This window comes from Mus caroli, unplaced genomic scaffold (genome assembly GCF_978045245.1).
Source record: "Mus caroli unplaced genomic scaffold, Mus_caroli_1 scaffold_11, whole genome shotgun sequence".
NCBI lineage: Eukaryota > Metazoa > Chordata > Mammalia > Rodentia > Muridae > Mus > Mus caroli.
In genome coordinates, this window is record NW_028227266.1 from 76894093 (window position 1) to 76916475 (window position 22383).

The 22383-nt window shown below is 45.3% G+C and overlaps 1 protein-coding gene across 4 annotated transcripts in view; it reads left to right on the plus strand.

Annotated features, from left to right (window-relative positions):
• LOC147002076 (ciliogenesis associated kinase 1) overlaps positions 1 to 18442 on the plus strand; it is a 37561-nt gene extending 19119 nt beyond the window's left edge. Inside the window, exons 5-13 of one of the 4 annotated variants that reach the window (XM_085844807.1) lie at positions 670 to 802; positions 3657 to 3828; positions 6164 to 6331; positions 8448 to 8759; positions 11165 to 11355; positions 11477 to 11625; positions 14685 to 14829; positions 17422 to 17544; positions 18099 to 18442. In XM_085844807.1, the coding sequence (XP_085700933.1) occupies positions 670 to 802; positions 3657 to 3828; positions 6164 to 6331; positions 8448 to 8759; positions 11165 to 11355; positions 11477 to 11625; positions 14685 to 14829; positions 17422 to 17544; positions 18099 to 18321 (1616 nt within the window). In that variant the 3' untranslated portion in view covers positions 18322 to 18442. The other 3 variants (XM_021171315.3, XM_085844809.1, XM_085844808.1) reach the window with 3 other exon arrangements.
• The last annotated feature ends 3941 nt before the right edge of the window (positions 18443 to 22383 follow it).

Genomic DNA, 22383 nt, shown 5'->3' on the forward strand with positions numbered 1-22383 from the left:
CCATTAAAGACCTCCTGGCCACATCTTGGCAGCACCACTGTAGCTGAGACTTCAGTGAGCTCTCTTTGTTCCTCACAGTGTGAGTTTCACAATGCTTACCAGAGTCACAAGGCTGAGTAGACAAGACCCATTAATCTTTTTTATGTCTCTTTTGTTTTGGTTTGGTTTTGGTTTTTCGAGACAGAGTTTCTCTGTAGAGCCCCAACTGTCCTGGAACTCACTTTGTAGACCAGGCTGGCCTCGAACTCAGAAATCCACCTGCCTCTGCCTCCCAAGTGCTGGGATTAAAGGCGTGCGCCACCACCGCCCCGCTTTTTTATGTATCTTAATTATTTTCTGTATTATAAACTTAATACAATAACAATTGTTGTCTTTTGACATGGTATTAGTCTCAAACTACTTCTGCTGACTTGATCGGGGTGATCCCCCACCCCCCAGGACAGTTTGGTTTGCAGTTATCTCAGCCCACAAGTGTATTTGAAAATGCTTCCGTGTGTATAAAACTGTGCAGACCAGCTTTGGAAGGATTTTATATAAGGAAGTGACCAAAGCCCTGAGAGAGGTGCGAAGGGGTGATGGTTACCTACGGATGTTGTCAAGAGAGTGTTAGAGCTGCAGAGAGCAGTGCAGAAGGGAGTGTGTGGTTGGATCTCTTCACTCTCCCTGCAGGTTTCTTCCACCGGGACTTAAAACCTGAGAACCTCCTCTGCATGGGACCAGAACTTGTGAAAATCGCGGACTTTGGATTAGCTCGAGAAATCCGATCAAGACCTCCGTACACAGACTATGTGTCTACTAGATGGTAAATGCTTTTTCTCTCTGAATTATCTAATTATGCTTTTTTTTTTTCAAAAGATACAGTTATAATGTATCTTATATGTAATGACAGCAAATGTAATGGCACACACCTCTAATCCCAGCACCCAGGAGGCAGGAAGATTTTTTATGAGTTCATTGCCAGCCTGGTCTATATAGTGAGTTCCAGCCTGGCCAGGGCTATATAGAAAAAAAAAAGAAATCAAAACAACAGAAACAATAAAATATTATGATGAGAACAGTATTAATCATAAACATTAATTTCTCACTAGAAGGAAAAGGTAGTTCAAACCCTGCAGATATTTTGTTATTAAGTGAAGTGTAAGCTTGTTAAAAACAATTTTAAAAGAAAAACCATTGTGCTCTCTGTAGTCTTAGTAATTTCTTAAGTTTTTAGACTTGTTATTTCGTGATTTTGTGTGTATGTGTGTGCACGTGTGCATATGCACCATATGCACGCCTGGTGCCTGGAGTGGTCGGAGCCTCTGGGACTAGATTTGCAGATGATTGTGCACGCTCGTGTAAGTGCTGGGAATTGAACCTGGTTCCTCTGCAAGAGCAGCCTGTGCTCTTAATGGCTGAGCCACTTCTCCAACCCCAAATACATCATGTTTGTGTGAAAGCTTTTCTGAGGATGGTGTCCCCATAGCCTCCTTCCCGGCTCCCTCTCTTTTATACCTCCGTGTGCTTCTGAAGGTGCTACAGAGAAGATTCCTGTGTGGCGGGGAGATGGCTGAGCCTTAAGAGTATGTCTTGTGCTCAGGGAGAACCCAAGTTGAGTTCCTCACCCTTCTCAGGTGGCTTAGAACCAACCACTTATCACTCCAGCTCCAGAGGGCTCCAGGGCCTCTGGCCTCATGTGCACATACCCACACAGAATTCTTAAAGGCTTCAGAGGAGGTAGACGTGGAAGAGGAGAAGGGGACAGGGAGAGACTTTAATAGATGACTCTGGGAGTAGAGGCTGGTGCTTAAGACTGTGGGCCGCAGTCCCACGTGGATCCCAGTATCTGAACATGGGCTTGTGAAACACTGGGCAATGGTGAAGGTGAAATGTTTCTGAATGGACAACTAAAACCTAATTCAAAATCAGCTGTGTGATGGATTGGAATATCTCTGCCTGTGATCCCATGTTAACAGGTGGGACTTGGCTGCAGCTTTGCTACTGAACACATGACATGCGTGCTTTTCAGGGTGTGTGCTGTTCCCCCACACAGTGCCAGTGATCCTGCCCCAACCACTGCAGACTCGATTCAAGACTACTGCATGTTGTAACTGCAGTGTGTTCACCATCTGGACGGATTTTTTTGCTCTTATAGAATAACATAATGGTTTATGTGTAGGAAACAAACACTTACTATCTTCCTACCATCATTCCTCAGCAAATTAGTATCAAGTTAGGAACTGTCTGGATTGGATTGGGTTAGAATGTTTGATTTTTAAAATTGATGTTCGGTTGAGTTTTGTTTAAAGATCATTAAGTGGGGGCTAGAGAGATGGCTCAGCAGTTAAGACTGCTCTTCCAGAGGTCCTGAGTTTAATTCCCAGCAAACACATGGTGGCTCACAACCATCTGTAATGGGATCTGATGCCCTCTTCTGGTGTGTCTGAAGACTGCTACAGTGTACTCACATAAACTGTGGCTCGGTGAATGGAGTGCCTACCCACCATGCATAGAGCCCTGGGCTCAGCCCCCAGCATCTCATCAAACCACTATCCTGTAGCCCCTGCACTGGACACAGGAGGATCAGAAATCCAAGGTCATTCTTGGTGACATCATGAGATTGAGGCCAGCAAGGGCTATGTAAGACTCTTCTCACCAAGTTTGATGGCTCATGCCTTTAATCCCAGAATTTGAGAGGCAGAGGGAGGCGGATTTCTGAGTTCAAGACCAGCCTGGTCTACAGAGTGAGTTCCAGGACAACCAGCACTACATAGGGAAACCCTGTCTCGAAAAAAAAATGTTTATTTTATGTATATGAGTACACTGTTGCTGTCTTCAGACACACCAGAAGAGGGCATCTGATCCCATTACAGATGTTGTGAGCCACCATGTGGTTGCTGGGAATTAAACTCAGGACCTCTGGAAGAGCAGTCAGTGCCCTTAACTGCTGAGCCATCTTTCCAGTCCCAAAGGTGAATTTTTGCTTTCTTCTTTAATAAATGGTAAGATTATATGTACACTAAAGAATAGATTAAAATAAGTGTGTGATTTACTACTAATAATCTTTAATTTTTATACCTATTTTACCTGAGGAAATATAAAAATTTCTGCAGGGAAACAGAGTCATAAATGGAAAAGGTTGAAGAAGCCTTGATTGGATTCCTGTTTCTTTTCTTTCTTGTTCTTCCTTCCTCCCCTCTCTTTTTTTTTTTTTTGTATATGCGTGGGGTATATGTGTATATATGGTTCATGCACTGCACATGTGTGCATGGTGCTCACATGGGGGTGGGGGGTGGTCAGAGGTGTCCTCCTCTGTCACTGTCAGCTCACCTTTTTGGCTGAGCCGGGTAGCCAACAAGCTCATGAAGTCCACCTGTCTCTGCTCCGCTGTGCTGGAGTTACAGGCACAAGAAGCTGTGCCTGGCTTTTTACTTGGGTGCTGGGATTTGAACTCGGTTTCTCCTGCTTGCACAGCAACAGCAATCGCCCTTACCCAGTGAGCTACCTCTGCAACCCTAAGACTGTTAGTTTTTATTATTGGCCATGACAGCTACCGAGTCCTCATAAGCCCCCATACCACATTGCATTTAGGGAAACGACATACTTTTACTGAGAGTTACTGAATTTATTTTCTGACCAGTAGAAGCAATAGCTAGCTGTTAACTTTGTCTTTCCAGGTACAGGGCTCCAGAGGTACTGCTGAGATCCACCAACTACAGCTCCCCCATTGACATCTGGGCAGTGGGCTGCATCATGGCGGAGGTGTACACGCTCCGGCCCCTTTTCCCTGGGGCCAGTGAAATTGACACAATTTTCAAAATTTGCCAAGTGTTGGGAACACCAAAGAAGGTAATGAACAGAACAAAGGCTCATGGGCCAAAGCCAGCAGCTTCCTGCTCTGCCCCTCCCCAGTACTGTACAGCACTGACACACTTGAGATTGTTCTAGGCCTTGACCATTCTTCTCTGCTCAGGTTCTCTACTGTCTTCTCCCCTTCCTTATGCTTACAGCTATGTTTGTCCTGGCTCTCTCTGTTTTCTCTCTATACTGGCTAACCCTTTACAGACCTCCATTCATATGCATATGTGTTCTGAGCCTTCCAAAGGTGCTCTCTATCGCCCCTTCTCTCCTTTGTAACTGTTCCAGCTATTTGGGGCCTTCCCTCCTCTCTCAGTCACCTCTGGCCCAATTCACCTGAAGCACAGAGCTTACCTTTAAACACACTTCCTTTCTCCAGCTCCTATTTCTGTCTGTGGTCTCATCATAGTCCCTAAAGGACCAGTCTTGAGGCTGAGTGGCTTATGACTCTTAGGTTTCTTTGTTTGGGTTGGGTTTGGGTTTGGGTTTTGTTTTTGGTTTTGGTTTTGGTTTTGCCTTTGAGACAGGGTCTCATCATGTAGCCTAGGCTGGCCTGGAATTCACAAAGATCCACCTGCCTCTGCCTCCTAGAAATGCTGGGAGTAAGATGTGTAGCCGCCATACTCAGCTGAGGCTGCGTCTTCTTGTAGATTCACTGCAAGAAGTAGTTGGAGCTGGGACCATGAATATCTTTGCTTGTTTCCCACCCTCCACCCGCCCCCACTCCCTGCCTTCCAGGCTTCCTCACCAGCCTGTCTTTCAGTCTGTGACTAGCCTCTCATCTCACCTTCCTAAAAACAGTTCTGGTTGCAGTCTGATCTTCACTTAAAACATCTTAATTAAAACTTAATGCATCTCGGAGCCCCTCGGCTCATTGCTTCATTCCTGTACACTGGCTGGCCCTGTACCCTGAGATATCCTCATTTCTGTATGTTGCTTGAGTGAGTGTCTCCTTAGAGACCATCAATATCCCCTTCTTTCTCCACAGGACTCCGCCTGCTGCTTCTCCAGTCCCCGCTGTATATGAGCTCTGTGCTATTCACAGATTTGCTTTGTGTCTATTTTCTCAGTTCCCAGTACCATTGCTGTTATGAATTCTGGCTTTATATTCTCTCCACCTTCTCTTTCTCTCCTCTTCCTCCTCCTTCTCCTCCCCTCCCCCACTTTTTTCTTTGCGTGTATGAGTGTCTATGTGTGGAACTAGGTATCGAACCTAGGGCCTTATACATAGTAGACAAAGTTTCTTTCGTTTTTTGTTTTAAAGAATTATTTATTTTATGTATAGGAGTACACTGTAGCTTTCTTCAAACATACCAGAAGATATCCAGTCCCATTACAGATGGTAGTGAGCCACCATGTGGTTGCTGAGAATTGAACACAAGACCTCTGGAAGAGCAGTTAGTACTCTTAACCTCTAAGCCATGTCTCCAGGCCTTCTTTTTCGTTTTTTGTTTTTTAGTTGTTTGAATGATAACGTTGTCCACATCCTCTGCTGGCTGGTCTCCTTCCTCTGACCTTCTCCCTCTTTCATCTGTTCCTCTGGTGGCTTTTGTCATCTTTAATTATTATATTTTAAAAGAAATGCCATATTTTGTCTTTTAAAGACAGCGATATTTTTAAGGAAAGGATTTATATTGAATTATTTTTGGATACTCAACAAACACTAAGCATTCTCTCGGGAACTATCTGATTGGATAGTATTCATAGTAACTGTTAGCTCCAGGAAGAGGTCAAAATTCTATTGCAGGGTGCCTCACAAAACAGTAGTGTTGAAGCTGGAGAGGCTCGCACTTAGCTGCTCAGATTTCCCATGGTTCTCTCCAGCCTTCAGTGCCCCAGACATGGGGTGTGTGAAACGTGGAGAGTGGAGCAAGCAGTGTCTCTGTCTTCTCAGTGTGAAAGTGAGCAGCATCAGGCTGGTGATAGATGACACATGGCATTTCACAAACTTACTGGGTTAGGAATCCGTCTTTTGCTTTATCTTGTTTTATTTTGTTTTCCCCTTAAAAATATACTAACAGATTCTAAAACCCATATGTCAGGTAGCACAGGAGAGAGAATGCCATGGACTTCGATCCTCAGCCCTCTGGAGATGGACAGGCTTCAATAACAAACTAAGCCGGTGGGCAATCACTGCCTTGTCTAGTGTTTCTCAGATGGCATGCGAGGTAGTCTGTGTTAGGGTAGCCCCGGGCCTCATCATATGCATCTCTAGTGAAGCCACTGGAGGCACGACACAGTTGCCTTTCTGTGACGGGCACACAGAAGACCCCTGACTGCAGTCACAGCAAATGGTCTGAGCACCATTTCCTGTCTTTTCCTGCAGACTGACTGGCCTGAAGGCTACCAGCTGTCAAGTGCTATGAATTTCCTCTGGCCCCAGTGCATACCCAATAACTTAAAGACTCTAATCCCAAATGCTAGCAGCGAAGCCATTCAGCTCCTGAGAGACTTGCTTCAGTGGGATCCCAAGAAACGACCAACCGCTAGTCAGGTTTGCCTGTTTGTTTGTTTGTTTGTTTGTTTGTTGGTTTTGTTGTTTTTCTGTTCAAAGCATTTCTTAAGAGAGCTATACCTAACCCTGAATATTCCTATAAATTATAAGTTTGTCATCTGATAACATGGTTGAAAAATAGTATTGACTGCTCTGAACTGGAGGAATTTAAGGTAATCTGAACCTTGTGCACAATTAAAATAGTTCAGATTAAACTGTGTTTGATTCGAACATTAGCATATATGTCACAACACGTGATACATACATGATCGGCAGTGAAAATGAACATAAAATTGTCAAGAAAGAAAGAGTGGTTCAGGGGTTTCTAGGAGGGGGGAACCGGGATGGGATAACATTTGAAATGTAAATAAAGAAAATATCCAATGAAAAAAGAAAAGAAAAGAAAAGAAAAGAAAAGAAAAGAAAAGAAAAGAAAAGAAAAAAAAAGGGCAGTTCAGAAAAGACCCGTGTACCTGTCAGTCTTAGAAGTGTTTAAATGTGTTCTGTAGGAGTTAGGATCATTCAGTGGTTGAGAGATAAGCCTGCACAGATTGCTGAAAAGTAATCTTAGCTTACAAGCCCAGCTCCCTCCTGTACAGCTAGCTAGGACGGCAGAGGGATAGAGCTAGACTGCAGCCTGCATTTTCATAACTTTGCACATGTCATGGTTTGTTTTATGTGGTTTCAATCTAATGAGGACTCCACACAGTAAATGTTTTTGTTTTCACTTCTATAGGTAAGAAAACTACGTCTTAGATAGTTTGAGTGGTTTTTCCCTTGTCACTTCTTCAGTATTGGTACAGAGAGTGCAGGGGCCTATATCCAGGTGGCAGGGCTTCTGAATGGGGCTGCTCCTCCTATCTGCCCACCTACCCTTTCCTGGGCTACACTGATAAATTATGAAATGTACCCAAAAGAGCTGAGGTGGCTCTCGTCACTCACCTGCCCCCTGCAAGCCTGGTTTTGCATTGGTTGTGTCACCTTTGTCAGCTTGGTTCGTGAACGATTCATTACACTGCTCAGAGCATCAAAAAATGACCAGTTCTAGCCAGAGAGGATGATCTGTGATATTTCTCACAAAAGTGCCAGCTTAATGTTAGAATTCGTGGTAGCTAGAGAGATGACAGTTGGGGGAAGGTTAAGGGGACAGAAAAATTCTTCCTCAGAACCCGAAAGAGTTACAAAGTTTATGCACTTTAGAAGGTGAAACTCACAAGTGGCTTAAGGGCAGAAAAGAAAATTTCTCATGAAACACTGCATTTTTATAGGATGCCCCTAAAATATTAAACTAAGTTCCTTTATTCTTGCTCTTATAGAACCGAGAACCAAGGAGGACTGGTATCCGAAAAGCTAAAAAGGCCCCCAAATCAAATCAGACTCGAAAATGCTAAGGTTACACACCAGAGTCCAGGACTCTGACAGGGTGCCCACATTGTTTGACTCTGTGCTTACATATAATAGTTATAGATGTCCGTAACTTATGTTCCAGACTCATTAAGAAAATGCTGCTACTTTCAGTAAGATCCATTAACAATTTCCAGGGAATACATACAGAATTTCATACAATTGTAAGCTTCTACACGTTAAAGCTTACCCCTTGGTTATCCAGAAACTCAGTTATTCATAGCAACCTGCTTCTAAAGCATGTCTTAGTGGGGAGGCTTGAGTGTACTGTGTATTGTATTCTTGATTTTGCCTGAGTATTGGCAGAGATACCCACTGCCTGCTTTGCTATTGCTGTTTGGTTAGTCAGTTGATTTTGGGACCAGATCTTTTATAGCTGGCCTCACCTGAACAAGTTTAACCAAGTCTGGCCCTTGACTTATGGTCCTCCTCCCTCCAAACTCCTGAGTGCAAGGATTAGAGACATGTCCCACCATTCCCAGATCCATACCATTTGCCTTATCCAAATAATTTTCAGTATTGCAACTAATATGTAAATGTTATTTTAGCTCAGATATGGAAAAACAGAAGGGATTGCCAATGCAGGCTATTGATTTATTGAGCAGGTTTGGCTAAGAGCCTGTAGTGTTCACATGAGCTATCGTCCATTGATCATAACAGTGCTCCCTGTCCCTTCTTTGCCTTTCCCCTAATGCCTCACTTGTCATTCTAGGCACTTCGATATCCTTACTTCCAGATCGGACACCCACTGGGCATCATCAGCAAGGACTCAGGAAAACCACAAAGAGAGGTCCAGGACAAGACAGGCCCTCCTCCTTACATCAAGCCAGCCCCTCCTGCCCAGGCCCCGGCCAAGGCATATACGCTGATTTCTTCACGACCAAGCCAAGCCAGTCAGCCCCCTCAGCATTCTGTGCACCCCTACAAAGGCGATGTCTCTAGGACTGAGCAGCTGAGCCATGTTCAGGAGGGCAAACCAAGCCCTCCATTCTTCCCATCCCTTCACAATAAGAATCTTCCGCCAGTAAGTGTTGAGTGTCTACACAGACACTTGTTTCTTCATCTCAGTTATTTTCTTCTGGCTAGAGAGAGTATGTGTGAAATATTTTCCTTTTCAGTGCATAAGGTCATATACATTTATCTTCACAGTACCATGGTGTTGTGAGAAGGCTGACTTCAGTTTCCACCTTTTCCATATCAGTATTAGCCCTCCGGCTGTCGCTCTGATCAAACGGTGTGACGAAGGCAACTTAGAGAAGAAGGAGTTTATTTGCGCTTATGGTTCCGATGGGTTAGAGCCCGCAAAGGCATGGCAGCAGGAGCAGGAGGCTAAGGGCTCACACCTTGACTGCAGACAACCAAGCAGAGAGAGCACAGGGAAATAGGGCCTGGGTTTGGCAGAGTCCAACCTCAGAGACATACTCCCTCCAGCCAGGCCACACCTCCAACTCTATCCAAACAGTGCTACCATCTGGAGAGCAAGTGCTGAAACATCCCTATGGTAGACATTCCCATTCAAACCACCACAGTCTCCTGCTAGCGAGTGGAGGAGTCGGCAAGTGGCCTCCGTAGCCAGAGTTCTGCTCTTCAGCAGCTTGCTAACCAAAAGCAAGTTATCGGGCTTCTCGGTTCCGTATTACGCACCTGTTAAATAGAAACAATTATAATGTACAATTGTTTTGAGGACTGACCTAGTTAATACTTGAAAGAAGAATAGTAGCTAGTATATTATCAAACATACATAGTGCTAGCATGCTTATGTCAACTTGACACAAGCTAGAGTTGTTTGAGGAGGCAGAAAGCAGTCCCATTAGGTTGGCCCGTGGCAAGCCTGTAGAGTATTTTCTTAGTTAGTGGTTGATGTGGGAGTGTCCAGCTTACTGTAGGTGGTACAACCCCTGCGGAGGTGATCCTGGGGTGTATAAGAAAACAAGCTGAGCAAGACTTGGAGAGCAAGACAGTAGCCATGGCTTCTGCTTCAGTTTCTGCCTCCAGGTCCCTGCCCTGACGTCCCTCAGAGATGGACTGGAAGAGTAAGAAGAAATGAGCCCCTTCCTCTGTATTTGCTTTGGTCATAGTGTTTTCTCACAGCAATAGAAACCCTGACTAATACTTCCTAAGACTCAGGAATTGCTAGGAATTATTATTGTTCATTCCTACAGAGTCAGTTTCTTCATCCATGGATGAAATCTTAATTTATCTCTCCTCCCCGCTCACAGCAGTTCGTTCTTGGTCATGGGAGATCCTAATGCCTAGGACGGTGTTTTGAAAATCCTAAGGAGCAGGAAGCCGTTCTTCCGTGTGCAGACCGTTACTCATAGGACGATGATGGGTTGATGTCAGTGCTGGGCTGCTAACTGAGTGCAATTCTTTTTTTCAGCTAGCTTTTAAGTGGACAGTATACGATGCCAGAAGTGTTCAGTTCTCTGGAGAGTTACAGGCAGTGAGCTGCCTGACGTAGTGCTGGGGACGGAACTCTGTCCTCTGTGAGATCAGTGTGAGCTCAGAACCACGCAGCTTCTCGCCAGCCCCAGGGTTTTATTACTTGGGTTGATTGACGTGGGGAGAGTCCCCACCCCAGTATGTGCAGCGTTTCCTGGGCTGCCCACCGGACTTCAGGAGTGGAGAGAGCAAACCGAGGAGCAGCCTGCACATACGAAGTCATCGCTGTCTGCTCCTGGCCGTGGGTGCTCGACTGGCGCCTCAGGTCCCCACCAGGATGGACTCAAACTTGGAATTTCAGGACAAAGCAATGCTTTCTTTGCTAAGGCACTTTTGGTTTGGTTTGGTCCGGTTTAGTCTGGTTTGGTCTGGTTGGTTTGTTCCCCACCCCAGACAAGTTTTCTATATGTAGCCCTGGCTGTCCTGGAACTTGCTTTGTAGACCAAGCTGGCCTTGAACTCAGAGATCTACTTCCTCTGCCGCCCAGATGCTGGGATTGAAGGTGTGTGCTGCCACTGCCCGGCCTGCGAAGGGCCCTGGGTCAGGGTGTTCTGTCGCAGTAACAAGAGAATGCATTGGAATACTTTCTTGGGTCTTCCTTTCTTACATTCCTGTTGCGTGTAACTTTGGGAAGTTCTGTTTACAAAGCATTGTAGTTGGTGCAGGGTGAGTTAGAGACAGGGGTATGGGCTTGCATTTCCAAGTAGATGGAGCCTGTGGGATACTACCTACCATACTTCAATCCTTCTTACTGTAACAATGGAAATTCAGGATAGAAACTATTTATTGATGGAAGTACAAGGCTGTGGATTCATTCCCTAGCATGTGTGCACGTATACACACACACACTCACACCTACATACACACACACACACACGCACACTCACACCTACATACACACACACACGCACAGACACACAAATTATTGATAGATAAACCCTGTTAATGTTGCTTTTTCTTTTCCTTCTTCTCTATTTGTATTCACAGAAAATCCTAGCCAGCCTGGAACAGAAAAATGGTGAAATCAAGCCAAAGAGCAGGAGAAGATGGGGTCTCATCTCCAGGTCGACAAAGGGTTCTGATGATTGGGCCAACTTGGATGACTTAGACTTCAGTCCCTCTCTCACCAGGATAGATGTAAAAAACAAGAAAAGACAGAGTGATGACACCCTCTGCAGGCAAGTGTGCCGTCTGTCCCCGCAGGCGTGCTGTCTGTCCCCATGAGCAGGCTGACTTGGATCTACAGGTCACCAGTATCCCCTCTTCCCTCCTGACTTAAACCACATTCCCTTGATGCAGGTTTGAAAGTGTTTTGGACCTGAAGCCATCTGAGCCGGTGGGTACAGGAACCACTGTCTCCACGCAGGCTTCCTCGCAGAGGAGAGACACGCCGACCCTGCAGTCCGCAGCAAAGCAGCACTACTTGAAACACTCTCGCTACTTGCCTGGTAACAGAAAGGGCACGCTGCCCTCAATGACCAATAGCCTGTCTTGTCTCTGGGATCATGTTGCACATGATCCGTAAATATGTTCTGTTCTGGAGGATGAGTGCTTCCATGTTGGCTCTGTGTCCTCCTTAGCCCACAGTGTAGACCACACCATGTAACTCATCCAGCTGAGACCCTGTCAGAGCCATCAGCCATTGCTCATGAGAGGAAATCCAAATTTCTTATAGGCCCCAGACACGCCTCACACTGCATGCTGTGTTGCCTCTGTGGTTGGTTAGTGTGCTCAGCACACACTGGCCTCTGAGTTGGTGAGGACGTCATAGAATATCTGGGCCTTGCAGTTTTGTTTTACATAGGTGTCCTGAGATAAGAGACTTAGTGTAGGACACATGAGCTGAATCTCTGAGGATGGAAGGCTTGGCAGGAACTGCAGAGCATGTCTGAAGCATCTTTGTCTCTGCTACTCAGGAAACCAGGGAGCAGTTTAGTTGCACATCCTGGGCAGTACTATAGATACTAAGTTTTGTATTTTGTAAGTACCATAGACATTAAATTTTGTATTTTGCTAAGTGCCCAAGCCTCTCTACAGACTTTAGATTCCAACCATTATCTGACCATCCACTCACAGATTAACTCAACAGTCAAGCAGCCACTGTATGCTAAGCACTGAGAACGTTTGACAGAACACACATACACACACACACAACCCTCGCACATGCATGTGCCAGGCAGGCTCTCAGGGTTTTGACATCATCCTAGAAGTCTGCAGTGATGGTTCTCGTGGTGACAAATGTGGAGGGACCCAGGTCTGAGGAAATGGATGAATAGACTGTGTAAGCTTCGGTTCTATAGAGCAGCTGTGGAGGCTGGCTTTGGCAGGAGCATGGAGCATGGTAAACGTTTGTCTCGATGGCCTCACAGCTTCTATGTTCTGTCCTGGGTGGCCTCGCATCTGAAGGAGTAGCATTAATGAGGCATGTCCGCTTGCACAGCGATGTCCTCAGCCGCTAATGGTGAGGTGATCCAGGTCGTGTGAGAAGGTGGAACCTCAGAGAACAGACACAAAAAGAAGCCAGGGGCTGCAGAGCTGTGGCATGGGGTATCAGTGAGGAATGGAGAGAGCCTAACTGTTACAGGAAAGAAGTCACTGGGAAGAGGGAAGATTCAAATGTTTAGGAGTCCTTGACGGAGTCCTCCTGAGGGAGGGAGGGGACCAGAAAGGCAAGCATGGACAGATCTGTTAGCTGAAGCATAAGAAAACCCCACAGACTGGCCACAAATGAGACAATGTTTTCCACTCCAAGATGGCCTCTTCCCTTTGTGTCTGTCACGTGATGTCACCAGTTTCTATATTTTTGGGTTTTGCTGGGGTGTTTGTTTTGGTTTTTTTTTTTTTTTACCACAGAAATTTTTTATGTTCTATGTTACTTTCATTTTTGAAATTTGGTATAGATTTATTTTATGTTTCAAATAAACTTTACTTTGTCTGATTAAGATATCTAGCAATGTCACAGGCAATCCATAAATAGTAAGAAATGTACTAGAGTGACTGTAAGCATGTGCTTTGTCACTGTTCTGTGGCTATGAAGAGACACCATGACCACAGCAACTCTTCTAAAGAAAACATCTCATTGGAGCTGGCTTACAGTTTCAGAGGTTCAGTCGGCTCTCAGCATGGAGGAAGCATGGTAGCACACAGGCAGACATGGTGCTGGAGAAGGAGCTGCGAGTTCCACATCCAAATCCACAGGCAGCAGGAAGAGAGAGACACTGGGCCTGGCTTGAGCGTCTGAAACCTGGAAGCCCACTGCCCCAAGGCCACACCTCCTAATCCCTCTCAAGTAGCCCCACTCCCTAATGACCAAGCCTCAGATACATGAGCCTATGGGGGCCACTGCCATCCAAACCAGCTCAGCAAGGGTGCAGTGAAACCACCAAACTGGACCACTGGTGAAAGGAATGGTTTATTTGGGGAAATTCAGAATTGTCCTGGCTATCTCTCGGAGGTCAGAGAGAATAACAAAAGGTGTAAAAGCTTTACCTTTTAGAAGGTAAGAGGAAGGTTAGAGAGGTGTGCGGGCCCGGCCACCTGGGAGCCAGTCTGGGGATGTTAGTGTGTGTTAGTGTGTGTTAATAGATGCAGAAGGCTGTCTGCTGCTGCAGTGGGGCTGAGGGAGGTTGTGGTTCTTCCTAGCCCACATCACAGGTTCCTCAGGCATGCTGGTTTGGGGCTTTTGTTTATCCACTAGCAAGCCTTCTGTTTACCCTGTCAGAGTCCAGCCTGCGATGAGACCAGAGCATCATTTACAACCTTGGCAGTGGCACTGCCGCTAGGGGTGGGGGAGGGGTGGGGATGCTTTGGACCTAACAGTGTCCACTGTCTCGTGGAGTTAACAGAACAGCAAACACCTACTAATTTAGAAAAGATGTCATATGTAGTACAGTTGTGTTGCCTGTGGTTCTTAGGTGATCAGACTCACAGATTGTGCTGGGCAGAGGTGGCACACGCCTTTAATCCCAGCACTTGGGAGGCAGAGGCAGCCGGATTTCTGAGTTCGGGGCCAGCCTGGTCTACAGAGTGAGTTCCAGGACAGCCAGGGCTACACAGAGAACGCCTGTCTCAAAAAAGAAAAAAAAAAAAAAGACTCACAGATTGCACCCTGTTCTCTGACCTGCCCTCACGTTGTCTCCATTTTGTCCCTACACACCTGGTAACTTGATGGCTTGAGTTTTTGGGGTTTTGTTGTTTTGTTTTGTTTTGTTTTGAATTTTCTCTCTGTATTTATTTTATAATCTATGTATATTTGATTTTTTTTTTTTAGATCCCATGTATAGGGTTGGAGAGATGGCTCAGTCATTAAAGGCTAGTCTCACAACCAAAGACAGACTCCACATATAAGTGAAGTCATGTAATCTTTTTCTTTGTGTGTTAGTACGTTTCCCTTGGCTAAAGTCCGTATCAGACAAATGGCGAGCTCCTGGTCTCTTTATGACTGATTAATGTCCTTCGTGTAGATGTACCATTGTTTCTGTCTGTCTGGTTTATTTTGCATTTTAAGCTCATTTCTTCTCTAGGAATAAATATAAGAAATGGCGTGCTCCCAAATCCAGGCAAAGACTTTCTTCCATCAAATTCATGGTCCAGTTCCGGTTTGTCTGGAAAATCTTCAGGAACAGTATCAGTAGTGAGCAAAATAACTTCAGGTGAGTAACAGTTATTAACTCCTGAGTGACCAGAGGCAAATTCTTCTGGTGTTGCAGGGCTGGAGGAAGTTCCCTAGAGAACTATGGTGTGGGTCCCTTCTGTCTGAGACACAGGCATCTTCAGTTTCCCTGCCCTGCTCTCCCTTTTGTAGCAGCCCTAGGGGTTCAGCCAGCTCCCCAAAGGTTCTGTCCTCATGGGAGGTGGGGAGTGGAGCAGTCCTCCCTGACCCAGGAGGAAGCCAAAAACAAGTTTACACGACTTACCAAATCTAACCCCTGATGCCCTGGTGTGCTTTGGACACCTGGCTCCTAAAGTCAGTGTTAGTCTGGACTCCTCTGCTCCGGCTGGACTTTCTGACTGGTGAACCTGCCCTGCCCAGAGCAGCAGAGTCCCTTCTGGTTGGAAAGTGGACAGACTGTTTTTTTTTTTGTTTGTTTGTTTGTTTTTGAGACGAGGTCTAAGTGGTCTCACTAGACAACCCAGGCTGCCTTTGAACTTTAAGCTTTTTTTTTTTAAAGATTTATTTATTTATTTATTATATGTAAGTACACTGTAGCTGTCTTCAGACACTCCAGAAGAGGGAGTCAGATCTCCTTACGGATGGTTGTGAGCCACCATGTGGTTGCTGGGATTTGAACTCCAGACCTTCGGAAGAGCAGTCGGGTGCTCTTACCCACTGAGCCATCTCACCAGCCCCAGACTGTTTTTTAAAATAAAGTCCTCCAAAATGGCTAGCCAGGTAGACAATTTCCCCGTGCTGTTTCCCTGGCCGAGTGCTCTACATGGCACCCAGTGCACACCTAACCCTCGCCGCTCCCCAGCACCTTCTTCCATTAGGGCTCATGTAGGAATGCTGTGCCCAGGTACCCATCATGCCACCTAAGAACACATGTAAGCCCCCGTACCCCACCCTATATACCAGGCCTGATGGAATGTCAACTTTTCCTGTGCATTTAAAAAGATATATATAAAAGTCAGTGAGTTTTGCATAGTTGAAAGTTTATAGGAATGCTTCCTTTTAAAAAATAAAGTGTATATTAAGTATGTTGTATCTATCCTGAATTGTATGTGCCATGACTGGTCACTACACTGGATTATCCATTACTATACTAGATCACTATTCATTCTTTGCCTTCGGACCACGTGAATGGCTGTTTGCAGCTTGTTCGTTGGAAGGGGCCAAGGTGGACACAAAGTGGACACTACTGTATCTCTGTTTGTGTGCACACAGGCACCAGGTCCTCTGCTGGATCAGCTTTAGGTTAAAGGGTGTGTGCATCTTGGGCTTTATAGATATCACATTGCTCCCAGCTGGATATAGTGCCTCATCCTATTGATGCTTGGTACCCAAGGCTAAAGTGAATCTTGATCTGGCATAAAATGCTATCCTCTGTCTAAACTTGTATGTCTTTTTTTTTTATTAGATATTTTCTTTATTTACATTTCAGATGTTATCCTCTTTCCTCATTTCCCCTCCCAAAACCCCCTACCCCATTTCCCCTCCCCGTACTCACTAACCCACCCACTCCCGCTTCCCTGTCCTGGCATTCTCTTACCCTGGGGCATGGAGCCTTCACTGGACCAAGGGCCTCTGCTCTCACTGATGTTAAACTTATATGTCTTAAGGTTTATCCTTGTGTTTATTGATTTTTTTCTCCTTGGGGCGGGGGGTTCAAGTTCTCCTCTCACTTTTTTTCCTGTCTCCTTACTTACCAGTACTCCATGCATTCCAGGGCATTCCCCACTCTGCCCTAAGCAGTTATCAGATGCCTTTTTTGTTGTCAAGACAATGCAGCTGTAACTCTTCCTCACAGTGGAACTTCATCTGTTTAGTGCTCAGTACCACCATCCTCTGTTGTCCTTAATGGTCAGTATTAACTCATCCATGAGTCTATGTTAACTGCTTACCTGCTCTCTGCAAGTTATACCACGAACCTCCTAGAATACAAAGGCAGAAGGACAGCATACAGTCTTCCCTTAGCACACTTTGAAATGTAAGTGATTTAAACAAGCTTTGCCTGGTGGCACACACCTATAATCCCAGCATTCAGGAGACTAGCATGCTGCCTTAGGAAAAAATAAGAAAGTGGGGAGTAGAGAATAGGAAAGATGGCAGGAAGACATAAACCTTTTAGGACATTTTTGTTGGGGCCAGTGAGTCTAGTTATCAGCAGGATATTTAATGGCTATTTATAACATGTAAATAAATAGGATTACCCTTTCGCATGAGAGAATATGTTAAGTGAATTACATTCAGCTGCATTTCAGAATTTGTATATACTGACATGAAAGGATATTCCATTAGATGGAATAGAAGAAAAAAAGTTTCAGAACAGGCTAAACCAATTCTTGGTAGGAAAACTATCAAATATGTCCCTTGCATAGTTTAACAGTGGCCCCCTTAGTTGCTGCCTGCCCATGGGAAGGCATGTCCTTTGCCTTCGTGGCCTTTCTGACTGTGGTATGGTGGCATAGCTTCTCAGAGCTCTCCTCAGTCTCCTTTTTCCCTCAGAGGTAACAACGTGCTTTCCTGAACTCTTGGTGTGGTAGGCGTGCCTCTGTGGTAATGAGCTTTCCTTTCCACCCCTCAGTTGGCTCAGGCTCTGCGAGCTCCAGTGGACTGACTGGAAGCTACATCCCTTCCTTTCTGAAAAAGGAAATCGGCTCTGCCATGCAGAGGGTTCAGCTGGCGCCCCTCGCAGCCCCTCCCCCCGGTGAGTCGCAGTTCTTGTCATCTGTAAATTAGTCCAGTAGTTCCTGAGCTGCTGCTCTGTGGCAGGGACAGGGTCTGCAGAGTCAGGCAGCACTCTGTCGAGGCTGCGAGTGAATTGAGTGTAAACACATACTAAGTCTGATGTGCATAAATGCTAAGGAGAAAAAAAACCAAAGCAGGCGAAAAGTGGACTTGGGGCCTGGAGCCCACGGAGTCAATAAAGTTTGCTACAAAAAGGCGCTTAGTAGAAGTGGGGCGGAAGTTAGTGGGTGAGCCCTCAGGCACTGGGAATGGCTCTGCAGCAGATCAGGCCTAGCAAATTCAGAGAGCAGTGAAGAGGCTAAAATACAGGGTGCAGAGGGGCAAGAAAGAGACAGGGGGCTTTTGCCAGATGATAGAATCTTCCCACAGATTTCTCCCTGCCTGCAGTAGGGGAGACGAGAAGGAGGCAGTTGTGCATTTGCACCCACCCCGTGTCCGTTGCAGACATTTGTCCCTGTGCTGGCCTTCCTGCACCTGCCTTGGGTCCCACTCAGCATTTCTCTTCCATTGCAGGCTACTCTTCCCTCAAGGCCGTGAGACCTCACCCAGGGAGGCCTTTCTTTCACACCCAGCCCAGGAGCACGCCCGGCTTGATTCCCCGACCTCCAGCTGCTCAGCCTGTGCACGGCAGGATAGACTGGTCTTCCAAGTACCCATCTCGGCGGTGACTGTCCAGGCCACGGGCCGTGCTCCTCAGCTGACTCCATTGTACCCGCACAACCACGAGGCGGTGTAAAACAACCCACACTTACAGCTGTTCTGAACTAATGCATTTCAATATTTCTTTTAAATGTTTTTTTTAAACATTGATTTGAATGCAATACCCTCTTTTTGTATAAAATTATTTTATTCTAAAACCGGGTCTCATTATTTTCTTAAACAACAGCATTTTGTATATATGGATTATGTTTTAGCATTTTATACAGTCAACTTTGTAATGAACTTTTTAAAGATTAAGTGATTTTTTTTTGTTCATTGTTCCATGTAATATTTTATACAGATTTTGAAATATGTAATAATATTGATTCAGTATTGTGACAGGGTGCAGTTTAAGGCAGTGGGATACGAAATTATTTACTCAATATATTTGAATTTTATGGAGTGGCCCACTTGGTACTCTAGGCTTTCTTAGACTGGTCTTCGGAAGGTGATCTGCTCACTGCTTTTCTGAACAGCTTGTATTGATTGTTCTGGGGGTGGAAGTTGTTTTGTTGTTTTGAGACAGGGTCATATGTAGCCCAGACTGGCCTCCCACTCAACTATGTCGCTGAGGATAGCTTTGAACTTGGGATCTTCCTGTGTCTACCTTTCTGAGTGCTGGGATTGCAGGTGTGTAAGCCGTGCTTGGTTTTACCCCTGGGCTTTGTACAAGCTTCCCAGCCCTGATCCTATCTTTTTATACGATTGTCTTTCATACAACTGTTCTGTCCTAAACTGTCACTTTCTTTAGACATTTCACTTTATTTTTGCCCCCAAAACAAAGAACTTTTCATAACTAGTTGGTGAAATTTTATTACACTCACAAACACAGTTGCAAAAAATCCAGATAAACCCAGGCATAATCATACGAGACAGCACATTCCTACTTCTTCGTTGCTTTGTATTGGTTGAAATCTCTGCTGGCCTCTGGCTTCACCAGCCCACACCTGTGGATGGGGATGAAGGGGCTGAGCAGGACAGCCAGCTCTGCTGGGCAGACAGGGAGATGGCAGAGTTGCAATCACCTGTTCACCTGTTGATCTGGTGAGCTTTTTTTTTTTTTTTTTTTTTTTGGTTCCCTGGGGCCTACCAGCCAGGATCTACCTACCCACAGAACTGCCAGCCAGCCTCCCTCAGGCCCAGCCGAGCCACAGAGGCAGGGTGGGGAGCTTGCAGCCCATCGAAGGTGTCTGTGACCTGCACCCCTATAGCCAGAGAGGAGGCTCCCTCCTACCCCTGCGGTCCATACTTTTTTTTCCATTTTTAAAAATATCCAGGCTGGAGAGATGACTCAGCCACTCCAGTTCCAAGGGATCCGACGCCCTCTTCTGGCCTCTGTGGGCACATGCACTCGTGTATATAAACACCACTGACAGGAACATATACATGTAAAATCTTTATAAAAATCTAATTGTTAAAAATCCCTTAAAAGGGAAGCTTTCTTATGTCAAAAGTACCTTTTTTATTATCATTGCTTTAATGTAAAATTTTCTTAACATACGGTAATACAATCAATTAAGCCTATATCCCTGCCAAGATGAAAGACCAAAAGAGCCAAGTATCTTTCTATGTAGCCATGGCTGTCCTGGAACTCACTCTGTAGACGAGACTGACCTCGAACTTAGAGATCTGCCTGCTTCTGCCTACCAAGGGCTGGGATTAAAGACGCATGCCACCATACCCAGTGTGCCACCATACCCAGTGACTTTTTTTTTTTTTTAACTGAGAGTGAAGGTTGTACTCAGCTGCATTTTCCACACCTGATTAGGAGCAGCAGCTCATAAACGCCGCAGGCCAACTTCTCATAACGAATTTAGGAGTAGGGAAGCTTTGGGGGGCGGGGAAGGGGATCTAAACTGTAAGAAGTCACACTCGCCAGGATGTTATGTTCAGACTGTACCATGTCTCAACCCCCATCTTATGTGGCGTGTTTTGAGGTTGAGACCTCTGTTGGACAGAGGCTGTCCCATTGAGAGGGATGTTTACAGCAATTCTGAAAATAGCAAAGCTTGTCTGGAGACAGAAACATACAGAGTATCCACTTGCGTCCATCTCTGTGTGACGCAGCCGCCTCAGGCAAAAGGAAGAGTCACCGCCACCGCCACGAGGGCAGTAGCCAACCTCAACCAATGGTAGAGCCACTCGCGTGCTCCCAGAGCCCAAAGGACGTTTTTGTTACAGTTTCCAAATGCAGCAAAGCAAACCATATGAAACGTTCTTTTTTGTAGATAAAAATGGTAAGGTAAGGTGAATTCCTCATACGTTAGTAAATGATTGCTTTGATGTATTAACAGTGACTTCCAAAGGGCTCTGTCTGCCCTAAAATCAGAAAGCAGTTTATGCTTTGGAGAATCTGAATCAAAAGTACACTCGATGGAGCCCTTTTAATTCTGAGGGGTGTGAAGAACGCACATCACGGGCAAGGGCTTGAGAGTGAATGTTTCCCTGTTAACAAGCTAGCAGCAAAACCTTAGAAAATGCACATGCAAGCACAACTTGAAAGCGTTTGTTTCTGTATTATATTCTAAACCAACAAAATGTGCGTCCGGAGATGAGTCCTTTACTGTAAGGTTAATATTTATTTCCTCTTTTCTGTATTATGTATAAAAAGTAAATCTCAAATCCTGCTCGGCTAGCTGCAAAGCTGCCTGCAAGTTGTAGATACCATTAAGATATAGAAATAAATCTTGAACCCCTGTGGATTCTCTGTAATCTAGCCAGTGTTAACTAAGGTCATTATGTTCTTTTTTAAAACTGACAAGATCCCAGCTACCCAGTTGTTTGACGCCATGAAATTGTTTTCCTTCATGTTCTGTGGACCCTAACTTGGTTTCCCTTCCTTGACTAGCAAACAGCTTCCCTTGGGACGTTAGCCATGAAAGTTTACATGAGAGCAGCAAGCTGGGCAGCTGAGCAAACCAGCTTAGTGGAAAACCAAATTCTAAAGAACTAGCAAGAACCGCAGACGTACGTTTCTCTCATCCAAATGGGTAAAGGGGAAATTGTATGCAAGCTATGTGCTATAGACAGAAATAGCCCTTTGTAAACAGAGATAGTCGAATTTGCCTGTTGCATATATTTTACCTACTGTAGAATTATGAAGTGAAAAGCAAAATGCTGACAGGAGTGAGGGGTTAGATGGCACCTAGTCATAACTGTACCTCATTTTCAATCGCAAAGCTTTGGAGGGCTGGAGAGTGGTCCAGAGGTTAAGAGCACCAGCTGCTCCTCCAGAAGGCCCAGGTTCGATTCCCAGCACCAAGGAGACAGCTCACAACCATTTGTAGCTCCAGTTCCAAGGACTCTGCCCTCTTCTGAGGGCATGCAGTGCACAGATATGAATGCAGACAAAACACCCATAGAGAGAAAGCTTAAATTATATTGCATCAAAATAAATAAAGGAGATTTATTATTAAAAGCAATATCAAAACAGCTTTCTGGCAAGTCAGAGTGGCTCATTCTGGGCCTGGTTTGGTGGCATGGATATGCTGAGATGCCCAGAGTTTGCCTCACAGAGACAAGGGAAACTATGTTTGCATAAAAGCTGCTGCTATTAGGATTATTTCCTTTATGGTAAGTCCTGTTAATTAAGGAGTGTAGAAAGCTGATCCCGAAACAATGTTTCAGACACAGTGCTTGCCTAAGGACCACATACAACTAAAACAGCCATACTGCCATGTTCCTGAATTCTTAAGACCTGAGTACAGGAAGGCAAACTGTGTCAAGTGAAGGCTCCTTTCCCTTTCAGTTCCAAGGACAAATACCGTTGGAGCTAATGGGCACCATCTTTTCCTGTGAAGTCACATTTCCGTAACATCAAGCCGTTGTCTTGTGCCATTGGGGGTGGGAATGGTGGGGCAGGTGACACAGGTCACTGTATGACCAGAAGCGATAAGTTTCTAAGAAAATATTTGACATACTTACTGCTTTGTGTTGTTCTAAGCAGATGTTTGTTTAATAAACTGGGTAGGTATTGTTTACAATTGTCCTTACAGTTTCCAAACTAATGTACTGTATGTTTTATAATTTATTTGTATGGTCTGCTCATGTAAATTATCAAGACAGAAGAGGGGCTCGTATCATCCTAAGGGGTGTTGGT